The following is a 13,527-nucleotide window of genomic DNA, read 5'->3' as shown; positions in this document are numbered from 1 at the left end:
TGGCACTCCTCCATAGGATTTTACTAAACGTTATTTAACGTTTTTGGCAGTCAAAGAGTTAACGGTGCATTGCCGCAAGGAAACCAATGCGAATTGATGGCGACTGGATGTTGTGAAGCCAGTTAGCGGCATCTAGTGGTAGCGGTCTGAAATGCACTCATGTTAAATTTTTGCTTTGGATTTCAAGTGACGGCTTGCAGCTCAAAAAAAGGCAAACTGTACCATTACTACCGCAACTAGTGCTAATTATAATAATAATAATATCAAAGTCAGATGCATTTTCGGTGTATTGAGCATGTGTGCGCTCGGAAAGGTCAGCGGCCATGTTGCTAGCCGAGTCTCGGTTTTAATCCGCACTCGCTCCCAAAGCCTCGGAGTCAGCTGGATCAAAGGTTCACATCCTCATCACCAGGCTTCTGGGCCAGGAGGGGGGATAATGGCTGACAAGCCCAGCACGCTGCTTCAGTGGAGAAGAACCCCTGCAGAGCCCATCAGTGTTGCTGGAAAATAGCGGCAGGGCCCATTATTGACTCGAGAGTCATCTCGACGTCCGTATGGCGCCGCGTGACGCATTCATTTGCCGTAGCATACTCGTAATGCGGTTCTCCATCTTCCCCCGTTTCAACACGTATAAATATTCATCCCTGTGAGCGTTTTTATCCGCATCCGTGCCCTGGCACACATTTGCATACCGCTGTCGCGGTTTTCGTCCGAGCTGCAGGGAGAAACGAAGATCTTGAAGCTGAAGAACCTGCGGCCGCAAGACTACGCCAACTACAGCTGCGTGGCGTCCGTCAGGAACGTGTGCGGCATTCCCGACCGCAGCGTCATCTTCCGGCTCACAAACAAAACAGGTACCGCCCACTTCTGAGACCGCCTTACCACTAGTGATGGGAAAATGAAGCTTCATGAAGCACTTGTGATATTTTTTGACTCCTCTAGATGGCACTGTTGGGTGAAAGGTGCAGTGGAAATGTAATCAATTTCCTTTATATTTAAATCAAGAGCACCATCTAGAGGAGTCAAAAAATATCACAAGTGCTTCATGAAGCTTCATTTTCCCGTCACTACTTACCACGTTTTCACCTTTTGGCTCCGCTCCATGAACAGCCTCGCCGTCCATCAAGCTGCTGGTGGAGGACCCCATCGTGGTCAACCCCGGCCAGACGGTGTCGCTGGTCTGCATCACCACCGGCGGGGAGCCGTCGCCGATTCTCACCTGGCTCACCGCCAACGACAGCCTGCCGCAGAGGAGCATGGTGAAGGGCGGCACGCTCACGCTGCCCGCCATCAGCTCGGACGAGGCGGGGGTCTACAGTTGCGTGGCTAGCAACAACGTGGGTAACCCCGCCAAGAAATCCACCACCATCGTGGTTCGAGGTGAGTCAAGTTTTTTTTCTTTTGATTCTGCCCTCCAAGACAGTTTCACTTAGAAAGCTGAAATTCGATAGCAAACCAACAATTTGGTTTCTAGCAGCCATTTTCGGGTGCCCTTGAGCAAGATTACTGAACCCCCAGTTGCTCCTGATGCTGCGTCATCAATCGGTAAAATGAGGGGACGGTGTTAAAGTGCTTTGAGTACCTAGAGGGTAGAAAAGTGCTACACAAGTGAAAACACATTTTAGGGTCATGTTGGCAATTTCCTGGTAGGCGTCCTTCTTATTGGTTAGAAGAGATTGAGAATAAGAAGTTGGTTGGAACAATATTTTCAGATTTGAGTGCAGCTTTTGATGTTTTGGATCATAACATTTTATCAAATACGTTCAATTGTTATGGATTTGAGTTATCTGCGTTAAAGTGGTAAGAAAGTTATCTCAATAATAGAGACTATAAGGTTGATTTGAATGGGAGTTATTCTGAACTTGAACGGATGGATTGTGGAGTACCCCAGGGAAGCTGCTTGGGACCCCTTTTGTTTTCCGTTTTTATTCATGATTTTCCATTGGTGCATGCCGCCATGGCGATATATGCAGATGATATTAATCATCCATCCCTCCTTACTCCTTACTGCCGGCAATGCAGACCAAATTCTGACACAGTCCGCATCAGGGGGCTCGGTACCCCGTACTCCCCAAAATACCCCCCACAGGACTCCCCGAGGGACACGGTCGAACGCCTTCTCCAAATCTATAAAACATATGTAGACTGCTTGGGCGAACTGCCATGTTTGTGAATCAAGGTCATGTTTCTCATTGAAATGAATGGAAATGCAATTAATCCGTTTTAGATCTAGTTTGTTGGGTCAAAAATAAATATTGTAGAATTAAGTGAAATACGAAACTCTTAAGTCAGCTCGACAATCGACCGAGCATCTTGTTTGTGATGAAGGTCCAACCCTGGAAAGATTTATAGACACTCCTTTCTGGAAGAAAGTTATAGCTAGTTGGGTTGTGTTGTTTGCCCCCATGTTTGATTTGTTTTTACATCCAATCACTAGGGGGCAATGTGTTTTCGTTTGTTTACCGGCAAATGGACAAACGCATACAAGTGATCGTAAAATGGCCGCTTATTAACAAAATGGCAGATTCCTTTGTCTTTTCAAGCACAGTTTCTTGGGAAAACACAAAAACTAAATGTTGCCTAATGACACAAAAATGCTATGAAGTGCAGATCTAGTTGCGATAGACATGCCTACCAAAATTAGTGTTGCTAATTTCAACTTGCTTTGTCGGCTCGATCAAAGAACACCAATGACAAAGAAACATGAAATATCTCCTCAATTCATTTGATCCCTACCTTTAAAGAACATCTATAAAATAATTGCGCTCCTATTGGTGGCCATTACCAAGACCGACGACTTGAAAGTGTCCCCAAGGTCCATCAAGCCGAGCATTAATTATTGAAATCCCCACAAAAACAACAACACTCTGGGAAACCCTCTTTGCATTCCCGCTTTCCTAAATCCGAGTTGAGCAGATTGGCTGACTTTCATGTTTCTGAACTTGTGCTTTTCCCTGCCGAGAACGCCGCTTTCATCTGCGAGATTACTTCATGGGGTCGCCTCGGTGCTAAACTAAGCCCGCGCGCGGAAGCCGTTTTATTTATGCAGCCGTAAAGTCTCTAGCATGAAAATCAAATCATCCACCAATCACGTCTGGTAGCGATCCCCCCCCCCCCACACCCACCAATCCCTCACCCCCCAACCCACGCACCCCCTTCTGACAGATAACCCCTCCACTGTATTGTGCCGCTCGCCATATCACTGACGACTTTAAAGGCCGCCAGCTTATTTGTATTAGACAGAAGATGTCGGGCGTCACTGCAGGCAATCGCCGCAGTAAATATTCCATTCTTATTGATGTGCTGCTGCACACTGTTGAACTCGCGTACTGTATTCCGCTTTTCTTCAGCCAAGGCTATGAGCACTCAGCAGGCCACTATATTAGGTACATTCTGCGCAACCTAATGAATGCAAATATTTTAAAATGCTATTAATGCTGGTTATTGCGGTTACAGTATAACATCCGAAGTTTTTATGAATGTTTATGCCAAAAAGGGTCAAAATATTAGGGACCCCATGCTGTGTGAGCCGCAAAGCGTTGAAAGATTGTTATGAAGAAAACAGTGTGTTAGTGTTAGCTTAAATGTACTGAGGGCCCATGAGCTCACCCAATACTTTGACCTTTCGTCTTCTAATTTTTTGGTGTAATTTTTCATACTTTGTTTTTCATACATTTTTAGATTTTTCTGCCTTTCTGTCAAATTTCTGCCATTTTTGGAAATTTTATGGACATATAGTCATTTTTTTCCTCCTTCCTTTTTTGGACATTTAATGGATTTTTTTTTAAAAAATGATTCTGCCTATTTTTGGAAAATGTTTGCAATTTTGTAGACATTTTATGGTAATTTTCGGGATTTATTCTTTTGTAGTTAATATTTAAATGTTTTTTTTCCTGCATTTTTTTTTAAGATTATTATTAATACATTTTCAGATTTTTTAGGGGGGGCAATTCCAAAAATATTTTCTGGTAATTTGCCTTTCTTTTATTTTTCGACATTTGAACCTTTGAACGTTTTCTTTTCTGCTTTTTTTAATTAAGTTTTCTGACATTTTTGGCAATTTCATGGGCATTTTATGTTTTTTTTATTTTTTATTTATACAATATTTTATGGTCCGTATTTGGACATTTTTAGGTAATTAAAAAAAACTATTTCTGGCAATTAAAAAATATGGTCTATGACATTTTGGGGATTATTTAATTATTATTTTTTAATCTAAAGCATTAATTCATTATTTAAACAATATAATTAAATATGTATTTTTTTTTCTTTTATGTATTTCGACTTTTTTAAGAGATCCATAGGGAGCCACAGGAGAGGGACTAAAGAGCCACATGTGGCTCCAGAGCCGCATGTTGCAGACCCCTGGTCTATACTGCATATATAGTTCACTTTCATTGAGCCACTTGTTTTTTAAAGAAGAAAATAACATGCATGAATATGCATTACGTTTAATGCCATGTTGCTCATAGTACACAACTTGTAATTTGAGCCACACAAATTGAGGCTTTATCGAAAAACAAGAATAGCAATTTCCTAGTGCATCTTAATGGCTATTTAACCTTTCCGACTTCTGGCCATATTCCACTTCATTCGGCATGCAGCGGTGTGAAATGCTCCAGTATTGGCTTCATTATATACATAGCTTCCGTGCAAATGCGACACGTGCGGTGACAAATGGCAGACACATGTTTGCGCGCGCGCACACACACATACACAAAAACGGTGATATCAGTGAAATGGAAATTGCCTTGAAAAAAAAAAAAAACACGAGCTGCAAATTACATTCTGACAGGAACATACCTTCAGTGATAAATCGCTAGACCTCACTTTTGCGGGTATCAAAGATTAACTCGTTTTGTTTTTTTCTGGGAATTTAGCATGCTCACTTTTATGAGTTGGAAGCACAAATGTAACAATATACACACAAATACTTGAAATTATTTCAATTGTGGGGCCTGTTTCTATTATCTACGAAAGTTTGACTTTCCAAATGGAACTATGGAAAGAAATATACTTTTCCATGATATTTTTTTGAAAAAGGATCTGTTTACGCAGATTAACGTTGCATTCTGATAAGAAGCACTTAATTGGTTGCTTTGTGAATTTTTTTAATTTTTTTTTTTTTCTGGAGAGCTCCGTATTGTTCATTCGGTAATTTTACAGATTTGACATGTCATCATCATTGCTCTCTCTTTTATTAATTTTTTTTAATTTTTTAAAATGTTTTTTTTTTTAATTTTAATTTTTTTTTGTACGTGGGTGAGTGCATGTGCGTGTGTGCGTGAGTGTGTATTCATTAGTTCACCTAAAACCTTTAAAAAGTTTTAAAAATCCCATCCCGTTGACCTAAACCGAACACTTCAGAACCCAGCCAGAGCCGTGAGGCCGTCAGGAGAACCGAGGAAGGGCCAAAGAAAGGAAAGTGAAATCCAGCACCGACCAGACAGTCGATACCAATATGATCATAATCGTAAAAAAAGTTCTTGGTCCTTGGGATTTTTTCACAAAATCATGCTCCAGATTGTTATTGAGATGCCTGGGTATGGTTTAAATAGTGAAAAAAAAAAAAAAAGGACAGTATGTCTGAAGTGAAAAATATCAGCGCACTTTATCATTCAAAAAGTCATATAAATGACAAAAAGGACGCCGTCAGCAAGCGGCATCGGACGCCAGCAGCCTGCTGGGAAGGCCGAGGCCCTGGAAGGCTGTGTGGCTGGTGGGACAGTATGGCTGGGAATGCTACCATCTGCTTGTGTGTGCGTGTGTGTGTGTGTGTGTGCGTGTGTGTGTGTCGAGGGCTTCTCAAGGACGGGTGGGCGAGCGTATCGTGCTGAGAGGCTGCGGGGCGACGCTGTATGCAAAGTATGCAAAAAAAAAAAAAAAAAAAAGTTAAAAATGCTGCCAATGTGACAAGAGCCCTGTGATGCTTTTTGACACATCCAAACACACGCACATTTCCTCTCCGCTATGTTGTTTGCAAACAAGCTGTAGCTGACGTAATGCCAAAAGTTTGACCCTCTTTTGTAGCGGATGCAGGGTCACTGTTTTGTGAGATTGGGCTCTGGGTTTTTAATTTGAGCGATTGTCTTCTTTTTTGGTTGTTATACTCCCAATAGCCGACCCTTATTGACACTTCACGTGTTCCAGGTGCAGGTATTATTTTTGTCCACAAGGGGTGCTCATCTTCACATGCAACACGTTATGGCTGTACTGTACAGTACACTAGTTGTTGCCTTTTTCTATATGAAAGTTCATGGCTTCAAATGATAAGGTTAAAAATATTTTTTTAAGTTTTACTAATTATTTAGGCGGATAATTATTAATTTTATTACATTTTTTTACATTTTCATTTTGTGACCGTTTGTTCAATAGACCCTAACTCTAAATCTTGACTTTGAGGGATTACACTTTGTTCTCACGCGAAGTGTTAAACTATATTACATTAGCTAGTAGGGGTGTTAGAAAAAACGGATTCGGCAATATATCACAATATTACAGGGCGCAATTCTCGAATCGATTCAATATGCGGCCGAATCGATTTTACTGATTAGTATTTTCTAATTTTGAGTCACAAAAAAACGCACAATAATCAATTTATAGATTTGCATCGGGATTAATTGGTATTAAGATAAGATAAGATCCACTGATTGTCACACCCATCTAAGTGGGGCGAAATTTGTTCTCCGCATTTGACCCATCCCCTGAGGGAGCGGTGAGCAGCAGCAGCAGCGCCGCGCTCGGGAATCATGTGGTGATCTAACCTCCCAATTCCAACCCTTAATGCTGAGTGTCAAGCAGAGCGGCAATCGGTCCCATTTTTATAGTCTTTGGTATGACCCGGCCGGGAATCGAACCCACGACCTCCCAGTCTCAGGGCGAACACTCTAACCACTCGGCCACTGAGCTGGTATTGAATCGAATCGTGACCGATGAATCGTGATACAAATCGAATCGGCAATTCACACCCCTATTAGCTAGTAATGATATTTCCGCTCTAAAAAGAGCTGGGTCAAAAGTAACCCACTTATGGGTCAAAAATGGACCGATCCACTTTATGGGTCGATTTGACCCAACATTCAGATTATTATTATTTTTTAATACAAAATGACCCAATTTTTTTACCCAAATAAAGGAACTGAACCAATATTTATGAGTTGTTTTATGGTTGACTCAAAGATCGGGAGTATCGGTCTATTTTTGACCCATGGTTGGGTTATTTTTGACCCAACTGGTTTTATGCAATTGTGTAATCCAGCTCTGCTTTGCTGAAAACACATTGCAGTTTCTGTTTTTCCAAGTATGAAATTAATCCAAACTTTGGATATTTTTCGGACTCATTCCTCCTGGCCCAAAACGTTTCTGGACAAATCTCAAAATTCCATTCATGAATGCCACTTTATTGCCCTGGCGCGACTAAACATGGACCACGGCACCCATCTGTGTGTGTTTTTGCGGACTCTTTGACACAAACGGCCGGCGCCCGAAGCTTGAAAGCCACCATTCCGACTTTCATCCCCGCGTTAGCGGCCTTGGCTTTTTCCGAAGCGTCAGCGTGCGTGCGGAGGGCGATAATGGCAAGATGAAAGGCGGGCGCACCTGGCCGATGCCTGTCGACCCAGTTTGGAGTTTAACCTTGAAGAAGGAGGTGAGAGGAACTTCCATCTGGCCCGTGAAGAGACCGGTCCAGTCTGGCATGCGGATGTTTCCCCCCCCACCCCCGGAAGAGCTACATTGCTTGCCGGCTGTGAAGAGGGACGGATGGCAAAGAGTGAGGAATGAGTCGGCGGGATAATGATTCATCCTGTTTCGCACAAAAGCCAGCGAAATTCATTAGAGCCAGTGGAGGGAAAAACACATTGGAACGTCCTCTCTCATTTGCATGTGTACACATCAGCCGCGCTATTGTGTTGCTGTGCGTGTCGCCAGCCAGGAAGATGGTGCGTGCGTGTGCACTCCCCAAGACACTCCCCCGTGGTGCTGCCGTGTGACATGAGCCACCAAAAGCTTTTTCCCCCTTTTTGTGTGTGATCATTTGACACTCCCACAAGCAAGCATAGGGAAAAACACGCAAGCTCGCTGCAAAGCATATTGGCGACAGAAGTGGGATCTGAAAATAGACCCGGTGTGACTCACCAGGACAATTAGCGTTCCAGTAGAATCCGACACCTGGTTGCCCCGCAATGTTGTGCCTCGTGTGTTCTAAGCTCTTCGTGGTGCACGGAAGCATCCTTGGCGACAGAAATGTGGTCCACTGTTCCTTATCATGAAGCTGGCATCTTTATTGACAATTAATTACGGTAGATTCTCACACGTGGTCACACAACAATGATGAGTCCATGTTCGCAGCTCTTTACGGGGCAGGAACACATATTTAGTGACAGAAGTGGGATACAGTATGTTTCACACGAAGCTGGTAGACTCTCACAATAAATTAGTGGTCCAGTAATTGTCGTCATGTGGTCACTTTGCAATGTGTGTTTGGCGATAGAAGCGGGATCCCAAAATAGACCTACTCATCATGAGGCAGAAGTGGGGTCTAATTGTTCTCACTATGAAGCTGGCGTCTTTAATGGTGAGTTTGTTTCTGTAAACCGACACATGGTCGCTCCCTAATGTTGTAGCCAATGTTTGGTTGATGCCTGTTTGTTTTGGCGGTAGAGGCGGGATCCAGCATGTCTCACCATTAAGATGGCATATTTGATGACAATTAGTGTTCCAGTTGAATCTGACACAGGGTCGTCCTGCAGTTTTGTGTCTTCTGTGTACTTTCTGTGATGTCCTTAGATATTTATCGGGCAACAGAGCATATTTGGAGACAGTATCTTTTAACATGATGCTGGCGCCTTTAATGAAGATCAACTTTTTGATAGAATGTTGTTCCCCTCTTGTGAAGTTCTCAGACCAGTATCGGGCATGGGTGCAAATTTGTCAACAGAAGTAGGATCCAGTATTTCACTTTGACTAACAATAGATTAGTTTTACATTCAGACTAAAAAACAGTTGGGACCCATGACTGCTCGTGATTTTCACAGCTCTTCATGCGGCATGGAAGCATATTTGATATTTAAGTGGGATCTCAAAATGGAAAGTATTATTACATTGCTTTTTGTCCAAAATGAAACAGTTTAATCTATCTTTATTTATGTTCATTTTGTACTTAATCTTAATAATTTAGCGAGGGCTACGTTAGTTGAGTGTGTGTGTGTGTGCGCATTGAGCAAAACACACCAGTGAAAAATTGATGATGTTGTGGAAAATTGTACAACAATCGTCAGTCGCAGTTTATCTCTGCAGCAAATGGGAAAGTTCTGTTTTCTGGCAGAGTTCTCATTAAAGATTCATGCGACTTTTCGCCCGGAAATGGTTATCAGAAAAAGAGTGGGGGCCCAAAGACGCAACTGCGACACCCGATAACGTCTGCCGAGCACTTTTCACCTGCTCTTGTTTTCTTTTTAAAACACTCAGGTGAGATTCCACGCGAGCTGAGTGAGCGGTCCAGCAAAATTTGTCGTCGTGCCCACTTATCTCGCTTGTACACGCCTGTTATCGTTTTACAGAAACGACTACTCGCTATCCAATATTTATGCTTAAAAAAAAAAAAAAAAGCTGGAAAAGGAGATTTCAATGAGGAGGGACAAGATGTTGAGTAAAATTTGCATGAGGTTTAAAATGACATCAATCGTTGACTTAAAAGACTTATTGAAAGGGAGTGGAGTGATGGATCTCGATAACATATTGTAAATTTGCTGCTGGTTATGATTTTTTTTTTTTTACTTTTTGATACTCATCATTCCCAGCAATTTTCACTGAAGGAACCTTCTTCGCTCCCGGCTGGTTTACTAGATTTTGACTGGCCCACAGAATATTGTGTTCTATTGCTATAAAAACATTAAACCTACCAAAAGAAAGATTAGAGTTTATTTTTTCATCAGGAAAAATAAGTATATTTCTATCTGTTTCTGTTAGCTAAGTTTCATCATTATTCACAAACCTGTTGAAAACAATGGCAAAAAAAGCTTGTTGCAACTTGGCCCTGGCTGATCTCTTATACTCTGCTGCCACCTGCTGGCCGTTTTTTTGTAATAACTACCAGTGCTTTAAGTGACCTCTTCAGGTCAGAAGCTGCATCAAAGCCTTCTGTGTGCTATAGCATAAAAAAAAAAAATAATAAAAAAATAATTAAAACGTCTAAATACGTTTTTGGGAGTGAATGACAAAGTATTAAAAAATGTATTTTGGTGTTTTCGGGTTTGAATGAGTATGAGAATTATAAGTGGTGCACCACTCAACAAATAACAGACACCCGTTGAAATGTGTTGGGAAAATTCTTAAAAACATTTTAAAAAAAAAGCTAAACACTGATAAAACTCCAATCTAAGTGATTGATTTTTTTCCCCCTAGCGTTGAAAAAAGGTCGCTTCTGGATCACTCCTGACCCGTACCACAATGACGACAACATCCAGATTGGTCGGGAAGTCAAGATATCTTGTCAGGTAAGACAATGAAAGAACAAAACACAAATGGTGGTCAAAAAATGGTTAAAATGTGTGTCGTCGCAGGTGGAGGCCACGCCCCCGGAGGAGCTCACCTTCAGCTGGCTGAAGAACGGCCGCGCCCTGCGCAGCTCGGAGCGCATGGTCATCACGCAGACGGACACGGACATCTCGCCCGGCACCACCAACCTGGACATCATCGACCTCAAGTTCACCGACTTCGGCACGTACACGTGCGTGGCGGCGCTGAAGGGCGGCGGCATTCCCGAGATCAGCATCGACGTCAACATCTCCTCCACTACTGGTGAGCCTCAGACACCGCCGTGAATGCCGCCCGATTCCAACTCACTCACCCCTGAAATATAAATACATTACGCAGCCCTGCTGTGAATAGCAAACAATGGACGCCCCATTGTGCTGCTCCTTCTGGTATGTGTACTTTGGCCACCAGGGGGCGGTATAATACGTACATGCAGTAACAACATTGAAACTTAGAATTGTCGACATCAACAATTTGTGGTTATCTAACATTACTGTGGGTAAATTTAGTATTGCAAAAATTTATATTTAAAAAAAAAATATTTGATTGAAAGTATGAATGGTCATCAGATGAGGATGACGTAAAGAAGAGAATGACACATTTAGTGTACAGAGGAACAGACGCTCGGCCAACATGCTAACGCGGCTAACAGTCGTCGCGTCAGTTGTCTTCGTTTCACATTTCTGGACTACTTTGTTTAACTTTTGCTCGTCGTGGAGCAACCACTAAATGACGCAACAGCGTGACGCGACTTGACCTGCTGTGGACTAATCAAACTTTCTCCTCGAGAGTGAAACAGTAAAACAAGCTTTGTTTGTTTGATTTTGCTGACGTTTTGGCTAGTTAGCATGTCAGCTAACTGCAAGTGGAGCCGAATAACTAATTCCATAAACATGTCATGTAATACTGTTAACTAATACTGTAAATGGTCTGTGGCAGTTTTTTTCCTTTATTTTCATTTTTAGGAGGGGGGGGGGCGTTAATTATTCACTATTCACGGCAGGGCTCGGTCCTTATCCCCCGTGAGTAGCGCGGGTTTACTGTACCTCTCATATTTCATCTCATTAATTGGGAGAGTCATAATCTCCTCATATTTGTCTCAAAAGAAGAAGAATTTGAAATTATTCCATCTCCATTATGTTCTCTCTAACTGAACCTCCATTGTCCTCGCATCTGATTGGCTGCTTTCACCCGCTGACTCCGTCGCCGCCGTCTGGCTTTGTACTCATGTCAATGACAACGCATTAATCCACTTTTGTATCACGACATCCCGACGCCATCTCTCTTCGTCGTGACAACTTTATTCTGTGCAAAAAAAACATTGTTTGACGGCTGGCTGTGAAAAAACAAATAATCAGCTGTCAGCCATCTTTGTTGTCTTTTGTGTTAGTTTTTAGCATCAGTCAATCACATCTCAAAAAGAATCGCGTGGAACAAAAGGCTGAGCTGATTCGCGCGCCTCTTGAAGGATTTGCATTGTTGTTGTTGAAAATAGCATCATTAGCATTAGCACTTGTAAGGGAACAGGAGCATTTGCGCAATGTATGGTGATTGGTCAGCCAACTGATTGTCGAGCCTTGAACTTGCTAACTTCCTGTGAACTCCGCCAAAGAGGTCGTCTTCTTTACCAAGATGATGCACTTAAAGTAACCTCGTGTTATGAAACTTTGCTGAAGGGTAAGCGAGATTAGCGTTCACAATTTGTACGACAAGGAAGGAATTTGACATTGTTCGACATTTGTCCTCATTTTGGCAATGACTAACGACAAGAAAACATGTTTCATAACAAGCGAATTTGTTATAGAAGTTCAAGTGGCTTTGCTGCAGGAATTGGAAAACAAATTATGGAGATTCAGCGAGAACCATTTTTAAATGCTAAAAGGCTCTTGACATCCTTGGGTTATGTCTTCTTTAGCAGGATGATGCACGGACGGTAAGTGGAGGTTAACATTCTCGTTCACTTGGCAAGAACGTACTTTAAAAAAAAAAATTACATAATTTTTTTTTTAATGAAAAACCAGCTGTGGAAGGAATCAAAACCACCTCTCATGGCTACATAACATTTTTGGGGGAACTCTAGGCTTTCTCATTTTCTATTATGGTGTACAACAAATTTTGGTACACTTATGTCCTCTGTTTTAAGACTGTTTTGAGGGGTGGTCCTGGCCATGTAAATGAACTATTTCTCACCCTGACCTCCAATGTTGGGTCATCGGGGAGTTTTTGTTACTATGACGACCAGCCGTGCACTCACGACGAGGTTAGTGGATACGACCAGCCTAGAATGTGAAGTGTATTTTCACTTATGGTGGCAGCACTTCATCACCAAATTTTTTTTCTATATCGTGTAAATACATTTTCAAATAATATGCTCCCTAAGGATTATATTAGGTTCATCCATTACGTTATTTAGTTTTGTGCTATTAAGGATCGTTCAGCCTTGACCGAGGTCTGGTTTTTGCATTCATGTGGCAGTGCCGTTTGCCTTTTTTTTTTTTCTTTTTTTTTTACGCTCAACAAGCACAATGCCGCATCTCGGGCGTACCTCACAGCCGACATGAAAGCGGCACGTCGACCTTGGCGGCATAATTATTCTTAGATAATCCTTTGATAATCCCCGTGCTCCAAAACAGCGGGATCAATCGTACCTGCCAAGAAGAAGAAGAAGAAGAAGAAGTTTGCTCATTATCTTTTAAGTAGTGCAGTCTGTGGGCTGCAAATAATGACTGAGTGTGTTGTCGTCAAGCGGAATGAAAGGCTTAGATGACATTGTGTTGTGGAGACTTACCACAGGGATGTGAGCATTCCAGTAGAACCGTATTTGGTGTCAGAAGTGGAGACTCATAATGATTGCATGCTGTAAACAAGTTTCCTGCACAGTCTTCGAGACGGTTCGGTTATTTGGTGACGGCGTCTTTAACAACAATTAGGATTTTAGTAGAAAATGGATGGATGGATGTATTTGATGATAGAAGGTTCCATGCCTACCCA

At 42.2% G+C, this 13,527-nt stretch overlaps 1 protein-coding gene and 1 long non-coding RNA gene across 8 annotated transcripts in view; one reads left to right on the top strand and one right to left on the bottom strand.

Annotated features, from left to right (window-relative positions):
* LOC144039467 (MAM domain-containing glycosylphosphatidylinositol anchor protein 2) overlaps positions 1-13,527 on the top strand; it is a 224,113-nt gene that overhangs the window by 135,500 nt on the left and 75,086 nt on the right. For 5 of the 7 annotated variants that reach the window (XM_077552833.1, XM_077552831.1, XM_077552827.1 and 2 more), the window contains 4 exons: positions 719-854; positions 1,111-1,380; positions 10,405-10,496; positions 10,563-10,800. In XM_077552833.1, the coding sequence (XP_077408959.1) occupies positions 719-854; positions 1,111-1,380; positions 10,405-10,496; positions 10,563-10,800 (736 nt within the window). The remainder of the gene's footprint in view (positions 1-718; positions 855-1,110; positions 1,381-10,404; positions 10,497-10,562; positions 10,801-13,527) is intronic. The other 2 variants (XM_077552832.1, XM_077552830.1) reach the window with 1 other exon arrangement.
* LOC144039469 (uncharacterized) lies at positions 10,401-13,180 on the bottom strand. The gene is made up of 3 exons (XR_013289460.1): positions 13,082-13,180; positions 10,592-10,851; positions 10,401-10,488 (listed from the first exon to the last, which is right to left on the bottom strand). It is a non-coding gene; the product is annotated as an uncharacterized LOC144039469 (long non-coding RNA).

The sequence above is a fragment of the Vanacampus margaritifer genome, chromosome 19 (assembly GCF_051991255.1).
Source record: "Vanacampus margaritifer isolate UIUO_Vmar chromosome 19, RoL_Vmar_1.0, whole genome shotgun sequence".
NCBI classification, from domain to species: domain Eukaryota; kingdom Metazoa; phylum Chordata; class Actinopteri; order Syngnathiformes; family Syngnathidae; genus Vanacampus; species Vanacampus margaritifer.
Note: the sequence above shows the minus strand (reverse complement) of the source record. Positions and strands in the feature narration are given on the sequence as shown.